Raw genomic sequence first — 18,121 nt, 5'->3', positions numbered from 1 at the left:
AATTCTCATGCGGAAACGCGTGTTACTCATAGGGCAGCCCATTTACTTGAAAGGGCTGCCCAATGTGCAGTTGTCGCTCCCAAAGAAGCACAGGGACCAAATTTTGATTCTGAAACAGGAGCGAATATGCACTTGTGGCTTGCTGTGATTTTCCCCTTTTTTTGTTGCTTGACTATGGTACCCAAATGTGGGTTTTGCTGTGATTTGGAATTGTTGGCAGAATCGCAGCAATTCTGCCCATGATTCCATATGACCCATATGTAAATGGGGCCTAAGCCTGAAATAAGACAAGGAAGATGGCAGCAATGGCATAGATATCGCATCACTGGAGGAGGACGCTTTGCAAGGTAACAGTGCCAAAATGTACAAATGTGCTGATTATATCTGCACAAAATGCTAGTTTAGTTCTGCGTTAATTAGATTCCACTTGTGTGCATCCAAGTATAGCACTTCATTGTGTGTCTTTACAGAGTGAGCCTTTGTTTATTTTTCAGATATTAAAATGATTTCCTATCATAAATCAGTATTAGTTTGGTAATTCTCAGTTTTTGAATAAATAGAGTTCTTTGTAATTTTATCGTTGTGTTGTGGTTGTGTATTTGCAGACTTTTATTTTGCCATCGCAACTTTTTTTTTTTTTATATTAAAATGCATTCCTTTTGTCTATCTGGTGCTTGTAGACCTACAATTAGTTAACCAATCTAATCACATTATGTGATTTAATTATGGTTGCTTATTTGATTTTTCTTCTCAGAACAGGTATTCACTGCCACATTAAGAATAATAGAGGCAACAAGAAAATCATGGTTAACTTTTGTTCATTTGGAAAATTAGTTTTAAAATTATAATTGAAAAGGGAACCTAAAAACGAAGCACCAAACAAGTATAAAGTATATGTTTTGTTTATGTTCAATATAAATATACAATTAGTGTGTTTTGATTGATGTTAAAAATGCCACTAGCATATGCTTTATGTTGGCTGCCTAAATGTATTCCAAGTCCCTATTGTCAGAAAATAATCTGGCAGCCTTAACCTTGTAACGCTATACTAAGATTTTAGGTCCATCAATTTGTATAGAGCCTAATTTATTCAGCAGACTTAATTTATGAGGCAAGCATTTTTGTTTTTGGGGGTGGAAAAACCAAATGGTTTTGCTACGGTTATGCTGCGCCCCCAACCACTCTCCCTCTAGCTGAAAAGGCAACATTGTGGTATGTATATATGTCGTGGCCCTGGTTATGCTATTGTGTTCAGTGGGCAGTACCGCACACAATGCACGTGGTTGCGGCACAGTAATATGGGGTTCAAGGAGTTACAGCAGGCAGCGCAGAGGCAACTCAACCAGTCACCAGCTGGCATCCCTGATCACCGCCAAACCTATGATGATGCTGCACTGCACTAGTGACTGTATTTAAATTCAAACAAATTTTGAAAAAAAAAAAATATATTAATTTCTTAATTTTCAAAAAAAAAACATTTGTGACAAAAAATTAAAACTTCAAAAAACTTTCCAGGCCTTTTATTAAATACTTTCCATTCCAAAATTTCAAATGAGGACACTATACCTTGTCGTTCTGATGCGGATGGCACTGTATCCATTTGATATGCTTTTACCAAGTATTTTTATACCTTTTATTCAATAAAACCTTTTATAGAGGATAATGCACTAGGCCGGTGCGCCCTTGTGTTTGTTTTTTGGTCGTCTCTCAGGACTTGCATAGGGGTACTGGGCCTGATGGTGTCTACCTTTGAGGTGGTTCCATTTGCGCAGTTCCACATGAGACCTCTGCAGAGAGAGATTCTTGCCAAGTGGGACAAGAATCCATCACCTCTGGACAATCTGGTTCTGCTGAGCCGGGGTACGAGAGAGTCCCTGATATAGTGGCTTCACTCTCCGGCTCTACGAGAGGGAAAGTCCTTCCTTCCCATGTACTGGACAGTGGTCATCACGGATCCAAGCCTTTCCGGGTGGGGAGGTGTATTGGGCATGGAATGTGCTCAGGGGGTTTGGACTCTGGAGGATTCCCTACCGATCAATGTACTGTCTCTGGTACTGTCTCTGGTGGGGAACTCCCGAGGTGGACCTGGTAGCCTCAACCCACAACAGGAAGATTCAGAGATTCTTGGGAAGGTTTTGGGATCCTCCAGCCGACGCCACAGACGCACTGTTGACTCCCTGGGGCCCATACTGTCTGATATACGCCTTTCCCCCCCCCCCCATCTGAAATTTCTGCCAAGAATTCTGCGAAGGATCAAGGCAGAAGGGATTCCGGCCATCCTAGTGGCCCTAGACTGGCCTCACTTATCTTGGTACGTGGATCTAATTTGGCTGGTTGCTGTACTCCCTTGGTGACTCCCTCTCAGAGAAGACCTATTGGCCCAAGGGCTGATCTTCCATCCTGCTTTACGGTTGCTGGCTTTAACAGCTTGGCTGTTTGAAAGCCAGGTGCTGAAGCATAGGCACCTCTGTGATTCCCACGCTGTTAAAAGCTACCTCTAGGAAGCTTTACCATCACGTCTGGAAGTAGTACATTGCGTGGTGGGAATCTCTGGGGGTTTCTTTCTGTTCCTTTTTTGATGGCTCAAATTTTGGCAAAGAGGTGTGGAACAGCACCTGGCCTTGGGTACCATCAAAGTCCAGGTTTCAACATCTTTTGGCTACGCATTCCTTGGTTTGCACCTTTTTGTTCTGGGGGTTCGTCACTTAGCTCCACCTGAGTGGTCTTCGTTGCCTCTGGGGGGATCTCAATTTGGTACTGTCAGTTCTTCAGAAGCCGCCTTTCGAAAATATTTGTGAGATTCCTCTTTTTACATTGTCCCAGAGGGTAGCCTTCTTGGTGGCGATTACTTCTGCACACAGAGTGTCTGAGCTGGCTGCCTTGTCATTCACTTTGTGTTGGTTCACAGAGATAAAGTGGTGCTTCCCCCCGTTGTCAGTCTTACCTTCCTAAGGTTGTCTCTGGTTTCCAACTGAATGAAGACATTGTGTTGCCCTCACTGTGTCTTAAGCCTAAGCATCCTAAGGAGATTGCCTTGCATTCTCTGGATGTCATTCGGGTGATCAGGCTGTACTTGGCGGCAACCGAGTCCTCAAGGAAATCAGACTTTTTTGTCCTTACGGATGGACCTCGCAAGGGGTTGGCTGCGTCTGCTGTGACCATTTCCATATAGATCAGACAGACGGTAGTGCAGGCCTATTTAATTTAAGGTTCAGGTTCCTCTTTTCCCTGTTAAGGCGCATTCTACATGGGCACTTAGTGCCTCCTGGGTCTTCCGCCATCAGGAGTCAGTGATGCAGGTTTGCATGGTTGCCATGCGGTGGTCCTCTGCACATCTTCTCCAAATTTTACAAAGTAGATGTGCTGGCATCTGCAGATGCTGCCTTTGGCTGCAAGTTTTTGCAGGCTGCTGTTTGAAAGGACTAGTCCTCTTTGAGGGTGTATGTTTTTTCAGGGGAGCTCCAGTTGTTATAGGTTGAGCTCCATGTTTCCTGGTTTGCTAGGTTTAGCCTTTGGGAATTTTTTCTGCTGTGTTTTTTCCCACCCCTCACATTTGACACGGGATGTCCCAATGGTCAAGATTCTGGAGCTGTGTCCGCCAATGAACGAAAGAGAAAATTGGATTTTTGTCTTACCATAAAATCCTTTTCTCTGATGTTCATTGACGGACACCACACCCACCCCTCTGAGTTGTTTTTTTTTTCTAATGACACTGCTTGCAACAAAACTGAATGCCTATAGCAGGAAGTAGGAGAATACCCCCCTGGGACTGCCCCATAGGTGTGGTAAAGTTTTTTTTTTTTTTTTCCTACCTTGTGTCCTACTCCTCTAGGGGCCAGGGATGGCAGCATAACCCAATGGTCAAGAAGATTCTGGAGCTGTGTCTGTCAATGAACACCAGAGAAAAGAAAAAAATCTTCTGCACTTCATGTTTAACTATAGATAAGTCCAGCCGGACAGTCTCTATTTGAGTGGTCAGGACAGTTTGACAAGTTTGAATAGCTTCCATTATGTGTTGCAATGCAAGACCCTCAGTGACAGAATCTCCCATCTCTGCAGCCCCATCCTGAGCCCCACCATTGTGAGAGACCTCCACATCCCATGTCCCCTCTGCATCCCAGGGATCCGGTCCCTCAAGCAGCCCAGGAGAGGGAGAAGAATGTCCCCTAGTCGACACAGGAGAGTCAGCAAAATATTCCCGTATGGTGGCTGGGGGTCGGGACTTCGGGAGCGGATTGCCAGGCTTACTCGATGGTGTGGGGATCCATGAGGAAGGCAGTCCAGCACGCCCCAACTTCTCCCTGGGTGGAAGCGCGGGCTGTGAAGAAGGTCCGGCGCCATCTTGGGAGGCCTCGCGGCCTGGGCTAGGCCGAAAGGCCGCGGCCGATTTTGAGCCCTGAGAGCCGATATTGACTATGGCGGTCGGTGCAGGACGTGGTAGGCAGGTGGTACAGGCAGAATAGAGGGGTCAATCGCCAGGATCAGTGAAGGATCAACAGGTGCCGCCGGAGCTCCGAAGCCGCGCTGTTCACATCCCACGCCCCGGACAAATCGTCTTCAGGGGTGTCCGACACGGATTCAATCGGACACGGCCGTGGCCTATGTCAATCACCAAGGTGGCACAAGAAGTGTCCTGGCGGCGTTGGGAAGTAGCCGGAATTCTAAGGTGGGCAGAACGGTTACTTCCAACCACCTCTGCTGTGCACATTCCAGGAGCGGAAAATTGGCAGCTGGACTATCGCAGTCGACAGGCGTTAGACCAAGGAGAATGGTCACTTCATCCGGAGGTGTTACGTCAGTTGTGTCTCCGGTGGGGAACTCCAGAGGTTGATCTGTTGGGCCTCTCACCTCAACAGGAAAGTATAGAGGTTTGTGGCATGGTCTCGGGATCCTCTAGGCGATGCCACAGATGCCTTAATGGCTCCCTGGAGTCTTTATCGTCTGATATACGCCTTTTCTTCTCTCAAACTTCTGCCAAGACGCCTGCGCAGGATGGAGGCAGAAGGGATTCTGGTCATCCTAGTGGCTCCGGATTGGCCTCGCTGGTCTTGGTACACCAATCTGTTATGGCTAGTCACTGATGCTCCTTGGAGACTCCCTCTCAGGGAAGATCTGTTGTTTTCAAGGACCGATCTTCCATCCTGCTTTACAGTCGCTGGCTTTAACGGCTTGGCTGTTGAAAGCCAGGTGCTGAAGGATAAAGGGTTGTCTGAATCAGTTTTTCTAGCTTTTAAAAGTGTAATAATCACTATTTCCAAGAAGATTTACCATCGTACTTGGAAGACGAACATAGTGTGGTACATAGTGTGGTGTGAGTCTCTTGGAATTCAGCCTCGCTCCTTTTCGGTGATTCAGATATTGGTCTTCCTCCAGCGAGGGGTCAAGCAGCGTTTGGCCTTGAGTACCATCAAGGGCCAGGTTTCGGCCTTGGTGATTTTTTTTTTTTCTTTCAACGTCCATTGGCCACACAGTCCTTGATGCATACCTTCCTCCAGGGACTGAGACACTTGGCTCCCCCGGGGCGGTGGGACCTCAATTTGGTGTGTTCAGTTCTTCAGAAACCTCCTTTGCAAATATTCTGGAGATTCCCCTGCTTACATTGTCCCAAAGGATGGCCATTTTGGTCGCTATTACTTCAGCGTGCAGGGTGTCTGAGCTGGCGATGCTGTCTTGTCCACCTTATCTAAGGGTTCACATCGATAAGGTGGTTTTTCGACCATGTCAATGGTTCCTTCCAAATGCCGTCTCCGAATTTCATCTGAATGAGGACATTGTAATGCCCTCCCTGTGTCCTAAGCATCCTAAAGAAGTTACCTTGCATTCCCTGGATGTGGTTCTGGCTAGCAGAGTGTACCTGGCAGCTACATTGTCGTTTAGGAAGTCAGACTCCCTTTTTGTCCTCACGGAGGGACCTCGCAAGGGGCTGGCTGCTTCTGCTGTGACCATTTCCAGATGAATCAGACAGACTGTGGTTCAGGCTTATTCTATTATGGGTCAGGTTCCTCCTTTCCCTGTCAGGGCACACTCTACTTGGGCGCTTAGTGCCTCCTGAGCCTTCCGTCATCGGGCATCAGTGATGCTAGTTTGCAAGGCGGCCACTTGGTCATCTGTACACACATTCACAACGTTTTTTAAAGTGGAAGTCTTGGCCTCTGCGGGTGCTTCTTTTGGCCGCAAAGTTTTGCAGGCTGCTGTTCAGAAGATTTGAGGGTGTTTTTTTTTCAGGTGAGCTCCAGTTGTTCTCAGTTGAGCTCCATGTTACCTGGTTGGCCATGTTTAGCCTTGGGGAAGTTTGTTCTGCTGTTCCCACCCTTCATGTTTGACACTGCTTTGGGACGTCCCTCTGGTCATGAAGATGGAGAGCTGTGTCGGTCAATGAATGGAAGAGAGAGGGGATTTTTGACTTCCTGTAAAATCAATTTCACTGATATAATTGACAGACACTCTTCCTCTTCATGACCATTGAGTTATACTGCCCCCTACAGGAGTAGGACACCAGGCAGAGAAAATATTGAGCATGCCTATGGGGCAGTCCCTGGGGTATACTCCCACTTCCTGCTATAGGTATTCAGTTCAGTTCAACTTTGTAAAAAGCAGTGTCAGAAGAAAAAAACCCAACTCCAAAGAACAGCAGAGAAATGGATTTTTGGATTTTACAGGAAGACAAAAATCCCCTTTTTTTTTTTTTGTCGTTTTTTTATAATTATAGCACAAAAAAAAAAACCCGCTGAGGTGATCAAATACCACCAAAAGCTCTATTTGTGAGAAAGAGGACGTACATTTTATTTGGGTACAGTGGCGCATGACTGCGCAATTGTAAGTTAACGGAGTGCCATATCGCAAAAAAAGGCCTGGTCATGAAGGGGGGTAAATCTTCCAGAGATGAAGTGGAATAATATACACTAATTTGGGGTTTTTCACCAAACAAATGTAGTAGTATACATTTTGGCCTAAACTTTTGAAGAAAAAATTTTTATTTGCAAAATTTTTATAACAAACTAAAACATTTTTCTTAGTTTTCAGTATTTTTATGCTTATATAGCAAAAGAGAAAAACCCAGCAGCGATTAAATACAAGCACAAGAAAGGTCTATTTGTGTGGAAAAAAAATTATTTATTTGTGTACAGGTTTGCATGATCAAGCAATTACCAAGTAGCGCAGTGCTGAATAGCAAAAAAAAAAAAAAACCCTGGTAAAGAAAGGGGGGAAACCTCTTGGAGGTCAAGTGGTTAAACTGAAAGCTACAGTGCCTTGAAATTTTCCACATTTTGTCATGTTACAACCAAAAACGTAAATATATTTTATTGAGATTTTATGTGATGGACCAACACAAAGTGGCACATCATTGTGAAGTGGAAGGAAAATAATCAATGGTTTTTACATTTTTTTTTTTTTTTTACAAATACCTGAAAGTGTGGTGTGCTTTTTTTATTCAGCCCCCTTTACTGTGATACCTCTAACTAAAATCTAGTGGAACCATATGCCTTCAGAAGTCACCTAATTAGTAAATATAGTCCACTTGTGTGTAATTTAATCTCAGTATAAATACGGCTGTCCTGTGAAGCCCTCAGAGGTTGTTGGAGAACCTTGGTGAACAAATAGCATCATGAAGGCCAAGGAACACACTAGACCAGTTAGGGATAAAGTTGCGGAGAAGTTTAAAGTGGGGTTAGTTTATAAAAATATCTCAAGCTTTGAATATCTCGCGGCCCACTGTTCAACACATCATCTGAAAATGGAAAGAGTATGGTACAACTGAAAACCTACCAAGACATGGCCATCCACCTAAACTGACAGGCTGGGCAAGGAGAGCAATATTCAGAGAATCAGCCAAGAGGCTCATGGTAACTTTGTGGGAGCTGCAGAGATCCACAGCTCAGGTGAGAGAATCTGTCCACAGGACAACTATTAGTTGTGCATTCCACAAATCTGGCCTTTATGGAAGAGTGGCAAGAAGAAAGCCACTAGAAGACCCATTTGCAGTTTGCGAGAAGCCATGTGGGGGACACAGCAAACATGCGGAAGAAGGTGCACTGGTCAGATAGGCCAAAAAGTTCAATTTTGGTCTTAAAAGCAAAACGCTATGTGTGGCGGAACACTCTACATCACACTGAACACACCATCCCCACTGTGAAACATGGTGGTGGCAGCAGCATGTTGTGGGGAAGCTTTTTCTCAGCAGGGACAGGGAAACTTGTCCGAGTTGATGACAAGATGGAAGGAGCCAAATACAGGGCAATCTTAGAAGAAAACCTGTTAGAGTCTGCAAAAGACTTGAGACTGGGGTGGAGGTTCACCTACCAGCAGGACAACAACCCTAAACATACAGCCAGAGCTACAATGGAATGATTTAGATCAAAGCATATTCCTGTGTTAGAATGGTCCAGTCAAAGTCCAGACCTGAATCCAATTGATAATCTTTGGCAAGACTTGAAAATTGCTGCTCAGATGCTCTCCATCCAATCTGACAGAGCTTGAGCTATTTTGCAAAGAAGAATGGGCAAACATTTCACTCTCTAGATTTGCAATGCTGATAGAGACATACCCAAAAAGACTTGCAGTTGTAATTGCAGCCAAAGGTACTTCTACAAAGTATTGACTCAAGGGAGCCGAGTACAAATGCACGCCACACTTTTCAGTTTATTTTTATTATTCATTTATTTGTAGAAAATTTTGAAAATCATTTTCCTTCCACTTCACAATAGTGTGCCACTTTGTGTTAGTCTAGCATATAAAATCCCAATAAAATAAGTTTACGTTTTTGGTTGTAGCATGACAAAATGTGTAAAATTTCAAGGGGTATGAATACTTTTTCAAGGCACTATAGTTTAAAAAAAATAAAAAATTGGGACAGTTGCCATTTTGGTTTAGAACACTATACATTATTTAGGGTGGCAAGATCTGTAACATTAACCACTTACCGCCCGCCCGCCGTCATATGACGGCGGGACGGTGCGGCTATTATCCTGGGCGGACGTCATATGACGTGACCCAGGAAATGCACGGCAGGCGCGCGATCGCGGGCGCGCCGCCGTGCACTGCCGGTGTCGGGGTGTCCCCGGGACACCCCCCGTCACCGGCAGGGGGGAAACAGCCACTGGGCGTGGCTGTTTCCCACGTGATCGGCTGTGTTCCAATGACACAGCCGATCACAATGGAGGCGGCCGGGAGATGACCGCGCATGCGCGATCGGGAGCGCGCAGCGCGGTCATGTCGGTGGCACTGTGTTCCGTAGGAACACAGCTGTCACCGGCAGTAGTAAACAGTCACTGATAGTGACTGTTTACTATGTGATCGGCTGTGAATCCATTCACAGCCGATCAGAAAATGTAAACAAAGAGCAGTAACTCACTGTTACTAGCTCTTCTCTCCTCATACAGTTTCCAGTGTGAGGAGAGCAGAGCTAGAAATAGTGAGTTACTGCTCTGTACACATGTAAAAGTAAAATCACACTAATAAAGGTCCCCCCACACAGTCCTCAGCCCCCCCCCAATGTCACCTGTCACCCAACAGTCACCTCATCAGTGCCCAGAAATTGACACCCATAACGTTCACATGTGAGCGCAGCGATCGCAGGCAGAATCACCGCGATTCTGCCCGCAATCTGGAAATCATTGCAAATTGCGGGACGCCTGTGCGTTGCCCATTTTTTGCAATAGCACCCCAAACGCTGTGCGATGTTGCCACCATTTCTGCCTGCCGAATCGCGGTAACATCGCGCAAACAACGCATGACGCCCAAAAAAGGTACAAGAGCTTCTTTGGGGCGTCATGCGTTGTTTGCGTGATGTTACCTCGATTCGGCAGGCGGAAATCGCAGCAACATCGCACAGCGTTTGGGGTGCTATTGCAAATCACGGGCAACGCACAGGCGCCCCGCAATTTGCAATGATTTCTGGATCACGGGCAGAATCGCAGTGATTCTGCCCATGATCGCTACGCTCACATGTGAACGTAGCCTAAAGTTCACCTGTCACCAGAGACTGCCCTCAGTACCGCCGTGCACCATCGCCCGTCACCTGTCACCCATCAGTGACCATCGCCCGTCACCTGTCACCCCATCAATCACCGTCACCTGTCACCCCATCAGTCATCGTCACCTGTCACCCCATCAGTCACCGTCATCTGTCACCCTATCAATCATCGTCACTTGACACCCCATCAGTGATCCTCACTTGTCACCCCATCAATCATCGTCACATGTCACCCCGTCAGTGATTGTCATCTGTCACCCCATCAATCATCGTCACTTGTCACCTCATCAATCATCGTCACCTGTCACCTCATCAGTCATCTTCACCTGTCACCCCATCAGTCATCGTCACCTGTCACCCCATCAGTCATTGTCACCTGTCACCCCATCAGTCATTGTCACCTGTCACCCCATCAGTCATTGTCACCTGTCACCCCATCAGTCATCGTCACCTGTCACCCCATCAGTCATCGTCACCTGTTTGCCATATGCATGCAATCACTTACTGACCGCCTAACTACTATATGCGTCAGCCATTAAGAGCTAAATACTGGGGTTATGGCAGCAGATAGCCCCCATAACCCCGGTATTTTTTGAAACGGCGGGCGGTCGGCTTTCAGATAAGGGTGGTCCCAGTGGCGGATTCGCCGCGGAATTACCCTTACGGTGCAGGGGAACAGGTGCCCCCCCCCCCTCCTGCCGCGTCCCAGACGTTTTCCCAGCTTACCGGACCAGCCGGCAGCGGGGAAAACTATCCGGTCCCGGATCCTCAGAGACAGGAAGTCGAGTGAGGGCAAGATGGCCCTCACTCAACTCTATGGTCTTGGAGGACCGGAGCTACGTCAAAAGACGTTGCCTAGCAACCGGTTTAAAGGGCCGCTTTTTTTTTTTCTTTTTTTTTTTTTCCTCTTTCAACAATTTTTTTTTTTCTTTTCTTTTTTAGTGTAGTTGTGAGGTGTGAGGTCTTTTTGACCCCAGATCTCACAATAAAGAGGACCTGTCATGCCTATTTCTATTACAAGGGATGTTTACATTCCTTGTAATAGGAATAAAAATGATCAAAACATTTTTTTTTTTTAAACTGTGTAAAAATAAAAAAATAATAAATAAAATAAATAGGAAAAAAAAAAAAAAAAAAATTAAAGCGCCCTGTCCCCGTTAGCTCGCGCGCAGAAGCAAACGCATACGTAATTCCCGCCCACATATGTAAACGATGTTCAAACCATACATGTGAGGTATCGCCGCGATCGTTAGAGCGAGAGCAATAATTTGAGCCCTAGACCTCCTCTGTAACTCTAAGCTAGTAACCTGCAGAAATTTTTAAAATGTTGCCTATGGGGATTTTTAAGTACCAATGTTTGGCGCCATTCTGTGAACATGCGCAATTTTGAAGCATGACATGTTGGGTATCTAATTACTCGGCGTAATATTATCTTTCACATTATGGAAAAAAATTGGGCTAAATTTACTGTTTTCTTATTTTTTAGTTCAAAAAAGTGAATTTTTTTCAAAAAAATCGCATCTGGAAGACTGCTGCGCAAATATGGTGTGATAAAAAATATTGCAACGATCTCCATTTTATTCTCTAGGGTCTCTGCTAAAAAAAAATATATAATGTTTGGGGGTTCCAAGTAATTTTCTAGCAAAAAAAATGATTTTAGCTTGTAAACACCAAGTGTCAAAAATAGGCCCAGTCTTAAAGTGGATAAATGGACAACTTTGTGTAAAGCGCTACTTGGATGTTAGGCCTATGTGTGTGGCCAGGCTGTGAAAAAGTGTTACACATGTGGTATCGCCATACTCAGGAGGAATAGCAGAATGTATTTTGGGGTGCAATTTTTGCTATGTACATGCTATGTGTTAGAAATATTGCATAAATGGACAGCTTTGTGTAAAAAAAAATGTGTTTTCATTTTCTTTCCACATTTTCCAAAAACTTGTGGAAAAAAATGACATATTCAAAAGACTCATTATGCCTCAAAAATTATACGTTGGGCTGTTTGCTTTCCAAAATGGGGTCATTTTATGGGGGTTTCCATTGTCCTGGTGCTCCAGGGCCTTCAAAAGTGCGATAGGTTGTCAGGAAATTATATGTGTAATTTGTGCTCCTAGAATGCCGGACAGTGCTACTTGAATGTTAGGCCTCTGTATGTGGCCAGGCTGTGAAAAAGTCTCACACATGTGGTATCGCCATACTCAGGAGGAGTAGTAGAATGTGTTTTGGGGTGTAGTTGCAAGTATACATGTGCTGTGTGAGAGAAATAACCTGTTAATATGGCAATTTGTAAAAAAAAAAAAAAAAAAAAAATCTTCATTTTGCAAAGAGTTGTGGGAAAAAATGACAACTTCAAAAAACTCTCCATGCCCCTTATTAAATACCTTGGAATGTCTACTTTCCAAAAAGGGGTCATTTCGGGGGTATTTGTACTTTCCTGACTTTTTAGTGTCTCAAGAAATGAGATAGGCCTTCAGTACATCAGGTGTGAGCAAGTGTGATCAATTTTCAATGATTCGCACCATAGCTTGTGGACTCTATAACTTTCACAAAGACCAAATAATGTACACTTACTTAGGTTATTTTTACCAAAGATAAGTAGCAGTATAAATTTTGGCCAAAATTTGTGAAGAAAAATGACTAATTTGCAAAATTTTATGACAGAAACAAAGAAAAATTCGTTTTTTCACAATATTTTCAGTCTTTTTTTATTTATAGCACAAAAAATAAAAAACCCAGTATTGATCAAATACCATCAAAATAAAGCTCTATTTGTGTGAAAAAAAGGACACAATTTTTGTATGGGTACAGTGTTGCATGACTGAGTAATTCTCAGTCAAAGCGTGAGAGCGCTGAAAGCTGAAAATCGGTCTGGGCAGGAAGGGGGTGAAAGTGCACTGTAGGCAAGTGGTTAAGGTGCAAACCCGTAAAGATTGGATCCTGTCTTGTAGATTAGATATTGCTATACCTGTAGATGATCATTCAATTCTACTGATCTTTGAGTATTATTTTTTAGGGGGAACTAGCAGCCTTTAAAGATGTCTGGACACTTCATAAACCTTTAGGGTCCTTTCACATGGTCCGTTACATTGACGGAGTCTGTTCTGTTCAGCGGGGGATCGATCCGCCGATCCCCGTTGAGCAGGCGGATGACAGCTCCATCTCCGCTTTGTGTGCAGAGATGGAGCTGTCAGATTCCCCACTGTTCTCTATGGGGAGATCGGATGAGAACGGACCGCCTGTCCATTCTCATCTGATCCGATCCCCTGGACGGATGGAAAATAGGGTTCCCATCCGTCCGGATTTCACGGACAGGATCGGAATCGGATAGCAGCTGGTGTCAGCGGACATGTCTCCCCTGACATCCAGTGTCCCATGGGGATGCATGGAGCATCCGATCAGGTCCGCCTGAAAAACTGACAGGCGGATGGGATCGGATTGCCTGTGTAAAGATGCATGTTCAAGCGATTTGACCTTTTTTGGGTCTAACGTCTTCAGCATGTTAAACAAGAGACTTATTCTCTGCCTATTGACCTATAATAGTTTTCTTTGAATTTTTTAACATTGTATTGTTAATATGTCATTTATTCATCCTCACATGTGTAAAAAAGTTGATTAATAATGGGAGTTTATACTATTAAAGTTGGTTTGATTAGCAGACAGTATTTTATTTTTTAAAGATTATCTTTCTAGTTTTATGCACTGATGTTGTAAGTACATATAATTTAATAATCGCTCCTTATTTTGGCGTGTGAACAATGCTCATAAAAACATTAGAAGTCTGATGATGCACTGTGGTGTATAATTATAAAGTGGGTAAGCTAGGAAGCTTTTAACTATTGTACTCATGTACTCATGTAATTGTGTTATGTCATGTGAATTGTCTTCATAAGCATTTTGCATGTTTTATTTTAGCCAAACATCTTGACAAGCATAACTTAACAGATCTTTACTTCATGCTGTGCTAGGCAGGCTGCCATGCAAGTGGCCTGTAGTTTTTTTCTTTGTCAGGACTAATAACATCTGGGTTTGTTACATTTCTTTTCTCTGTTTTGCAGCTGGTCATATTGTCCCAGTATCGGAGATTGTTTCAGTTGGAGAGGCGGAAATTGATGAGAAGCACTATGGCATGCAGTGGAAACACATGTGCAAACCTCATGCTTTTACCGGTAGAGGTTTTTCTTCTTTTAAAACCAGATCATGTAATTGTACCATATTTATCAAACTGATTATGCTGTGATTATGCACATCTTAAAACCTAGTAACATCTACTGGAATTTAAAAAAATGGTCGCAGGTGCAGGCCAACTACATGTGCTAAGAAGCCTTCATTGAGGTGAACATAATTTTATTGTCTTCGTCTGTGTTTAAAGCAGACCTTGAACCTTGAAGGGTCTCTGTATTATGTATCCCAATATAAAATCACTGCATTATACCTGGAGAAAAAATATTTTGAAAATATACTTGCCTTGCTTCCTGTTTCTACACTGGAGAGAGTGACGTGACAATCCTTGAGACATCCTGGGAACCATGAGTATTTCAGATCTCATTAGGGGACACTCCAGAGCTCGCCAAATGTATGGTGACCTCACCCTAAAGCCGGCCATACATGGTTTAAATCCCGGTCAATGCCTCTCGAACTTCAATTCAAACCATCTATGGACATGCTTGTGACTAGCCATAATCACTGTTTTCTCCCAGCAGGGGCAACTTCCCCCAAAAACTTTTCTTTCACTCATGGTTAGTGTTTGGCTGAAGCCTTTTATTATCAATCAACTGCGTTTACTCTTTTTAAATCATAATGACAACAGAAACTACCCAAATGACCCTGATCAAAAGTTGACCTACCCCAGTTTCTAATATCATGTATTGCCCCTTTAACAATGACAGCTTGAAGTCTTTTGTGGTATTTGTGGATGAGGCCCTTCATCTTCTCAGATGGTAAAGCTGCCCATTCTCCCTGGCAAAAAGCCTCCAGTTCCTCTATTTCCTTGGCTGTCTTGCATGAACTGCACTTGAGATCTCTCCAGAGTGGCTCAATGATATTGAGGTCAGGGGACTCAGATGGCCACTCCCTAACTTTCACTTTATTCTGCTGTAGCCAATGACAGGTCAACTTGGCCTTGTGTTTAGTATCATTGTCCTGTTGGACTGTCCAAGTATGTCCCATGCGCAGCTTCTGGGCTGATGAATGCAAATTTTCCTCCAGTATTTTTTGATCACATACTGCATTCATCTTGCCATCAATTCTGACCAAATTTCCTGTGCTTTTTGTAGCTCACACATTTCCAAAATATCAGCGATCCACCTCCGTGTTTCACTTACTTTTAGTTTCAGTGATAACAGGACAAATAGGATGAATCTCCCTAATGGGGGCACAGACAGCAGTAAAAACCGACAGGGGTTCTAATCCCTCTCTACTTTATCCAAAAAAAAGGATTTGCCTTTCGTTACACTTTAATTGGGATTTCAGTGTTCCTTGTACATGTTTGTGTTAAATAATGCAATTTTACGCTAAATCCAAAGGTGGCAGCGTAAAGGAAACCTGTACTGAGTAATCCGCCTAAAAATGTTAAATTTCCTGTCTCTCACGTTAAATTCAGTAATCTTAATACTTTGCACCACTAACCTGAAGCAAACATTGGAATCAGGAGTTCTAATTTAATTCTGACTTTATATGCCACAGGCTTGTTCTGGGTCAGAAAATCAAGGCATCAATTGTGAAAGCCAGGTAACTAGCATTTTTGGAAGATGGGCATTAAAGGCATCTTTCTTGTCCTGTACTCGCAGGTTCACTTTAAAGCAAAACTGAGGCTAGTGGGAAGTGGTGAAGGCAGCATTTGCTGTAAGGTGCAACTGTGCACAAGCATATTATGGCAAACTTTTACTTTTTGTGAGTTTTGTTTTTATTAATGCCTTCTGCTCTGCTATTGGCACATTCTTTGTTCAACCATTGGGCAGCCAGTAATGATGCAACACTTAAAAATGTAAGCTGGAGTTTCATCATTGCAACATCAGCCCATTCTTTGGCATACCACAGCATGGCACTTGCAGAGCAGACAGTGCAAATTAAAAAGAAAAAAACATATTAGGAGAGAGGGTAATTGGGCAGTGTTTGGTAAAAGAGACATACAAAGGCTCTTCTACCAAAGAACGGTGCTGGCTAGAATTCATTTTTTGGAGCATTCATTTTCACTTTAAGATTCTTCAGATGAATTGAAGTAAAGTTTGGTGTGCTTATTTTAGGTCTGGTCATTTTTACTACACCTTCTACCTTAATGAAATGTAAATGTGTAAATGATTATATACTGTGTGTGTATCTACACAGATTAGCCGTAACATTATGACCACTGTCAGGTAAAGTGAATAACGTTGTGTATCTTACTACAATGACATCTGAAAGTAGGTGGGATGTATAAGGCAGCAAGTAAACCTGTTCTGGAAGTTGATGTGTTGAAAGCAGAATAAAAGGGCACCCTTAAAGATTTGAGTGATTTTGAAAAAGGCTAAATTGTAATGACTAGTCAACTGGGCTAGAACAACTCCAAAACTGTATCTGTTCTGGAATGTTTCCGGTCTGCAGTGGTGAGGACCTACCAAAAGTGGTCTAAGAAAAGAAAAATGGCAAACTGGTGGCAAGGACATGGGCAGCCAATGCTCATTGATGCATGTGGGGAACAAAGGCTACCTGTGTAGTCCAATCCAATAGAAGAACTACTGAAGTTCAAATTGCTGAAAAAAGTGAATCAGTCTCGATTTATTTGGGCCTGGAGGTGGTAGGTTGGTCATATTCTCTGATGGCAGTGGCCTCTTTCAGCAGGATAATGCGCCCTGCCACACTGCAAAAATAGTTCAGTAATGGTACAATAATGGTAATATTGCTTTGAGGAACACTACCATGCCTCCATCAGTGCGGTTTCGGTCGGGGCTGTTTTGGCGACAAAAGGAGGGCCTACTCCGATGTATAAGTGGGTGGTCATAATGTTATGGCTGTTCAGTGTGTGTGTCTGTCTACATATCTATATTTTTCCTCCTTTTTACAGTGATAGTAACATTTTATAATGGCATTTTCTGTGTTTTTTAGTGCACTATGTACAGAGAACGAAGAAGCATCGCTGGCGGTGTAAAGCAGTGACGTTCTGGTGTAGTGACGAGCTTCTGTGTTGCCATTGGTTGCAAGCACTTAATGATCTACTTGAGCAACAGAGTATGTTCCATATTCTACAAAAAACGGTTTTGTTTGGTTTATGTCTGAATAGCTCAATTTGGAAATTCTATCTTCCTTTTTTTTTTTTTTTTTTTTTCTTGAAGATTTTGAGAAAACAAATGATCTTGGAAACAGTTGTGGCTGGGCTTTGCTTGAGTCTAGCACTTCAGCTTGAGAGTCAGGAATACCTGAAGTTACCTGAGGTCATCTGAAGTCTTTTCTGGCTTTTCAACTGCCTGACCTCATACAATGTGTTTTAACTTAATGGATTATATCACTGTGTAAAATAAAATGCCCCCTTTTTAAAAAAAAAAAAAAAATGCGGACAAGTACAAGGTTCTTAGTGAACACTTATAAGCACTCAGGCATTGTGGGATAAGTGGTTTACAAGATGGCAACTTGCAGACTTCATAACATTTTTGTTATTTAAAGTTGTAGTAAATGGCAGTTGAAGATGGGGAAAGGCAAGGCAATGTCATCATATGATAGTATAACAAAGCCCTCCAGTGCCGTGCTGTCACTGCTGAGAGGGCTTCCATCTTCACCCGGTCTTCCTTCCGGGTTCGCATACTCCGGCTACATGATTGGCCTGGGCGCGGTGATGTCACTGGCTGCATGCACTCTGAATATCTCCTAAACCATGCAAGAAGATATTCACGGTACCTACAGGTAAGCCTTAAAAGATGAAAAACTGGGTTTACTAACACATTTTAAAGCTGATCTTCAGCTCCCTCCTCCAGCTTTCTGCAGGAGGGCCCCTGCCAAAGCTTTTTGTGCTCAGGCTAGGGACAGAACAGTGATAGTGTCACAACTACCTTTAAGAGGAAGAAAAAAGGAGATTGTGAGGAAACATGGGTTGGAAAACCAAATCACAACTGACTCTTCACAAAAACATATGACTGGACTTTCTAAGGCACATCATGAAATGAATCATAGTGACTCACAAAT

The 18,121-nt window shown here is 43.5% G+C and overlaps 1 protein-coding gene across 2 annotated transcripts in view; it reads left to right on the top strand.

Annotated features, from left to right (window-relative positions):
• Window positions 1-18,121, top strand: part of CERK (ceramide kinase) — a 187,678-nt gene that overhangs the window by 66,758 nt on the left and 102,799 nt on the right. For both annotated transcript variants that reach the window (XM_082254763.1, XM_082254762.1), the window contains 2 exons: window positions 14,026-14,136; window positions 17,051-17,173. In XM_082254763.1, coding sequence (XP_082110889.1) covers window positions 14,026-14,136; window positions 17,051-17,173 — 234 coding nt within the window. The remainder of the gene's footprint in view (window positions 1-14,025; window positions 14,137-17,050; window positions 17,174-18,121) is intronic.

The sequence above is a fragment of the Pelophylax lessonae genome (assembly GCF_965119305.1).
Source record: "Pelophylax lessonae genome assembly, chromosome: 4".
NCBI classification, from domain to species: Eukaryota; Metazoa; Chordata; class Amphibia; order Anura; family Ranidae; genus Pelophylax; species Pelophylax lessonae.
Note: the sequence above shows the minus strand (reverse complement) of the source record. Positions and strands in the feature narration are given on the sequence as shown.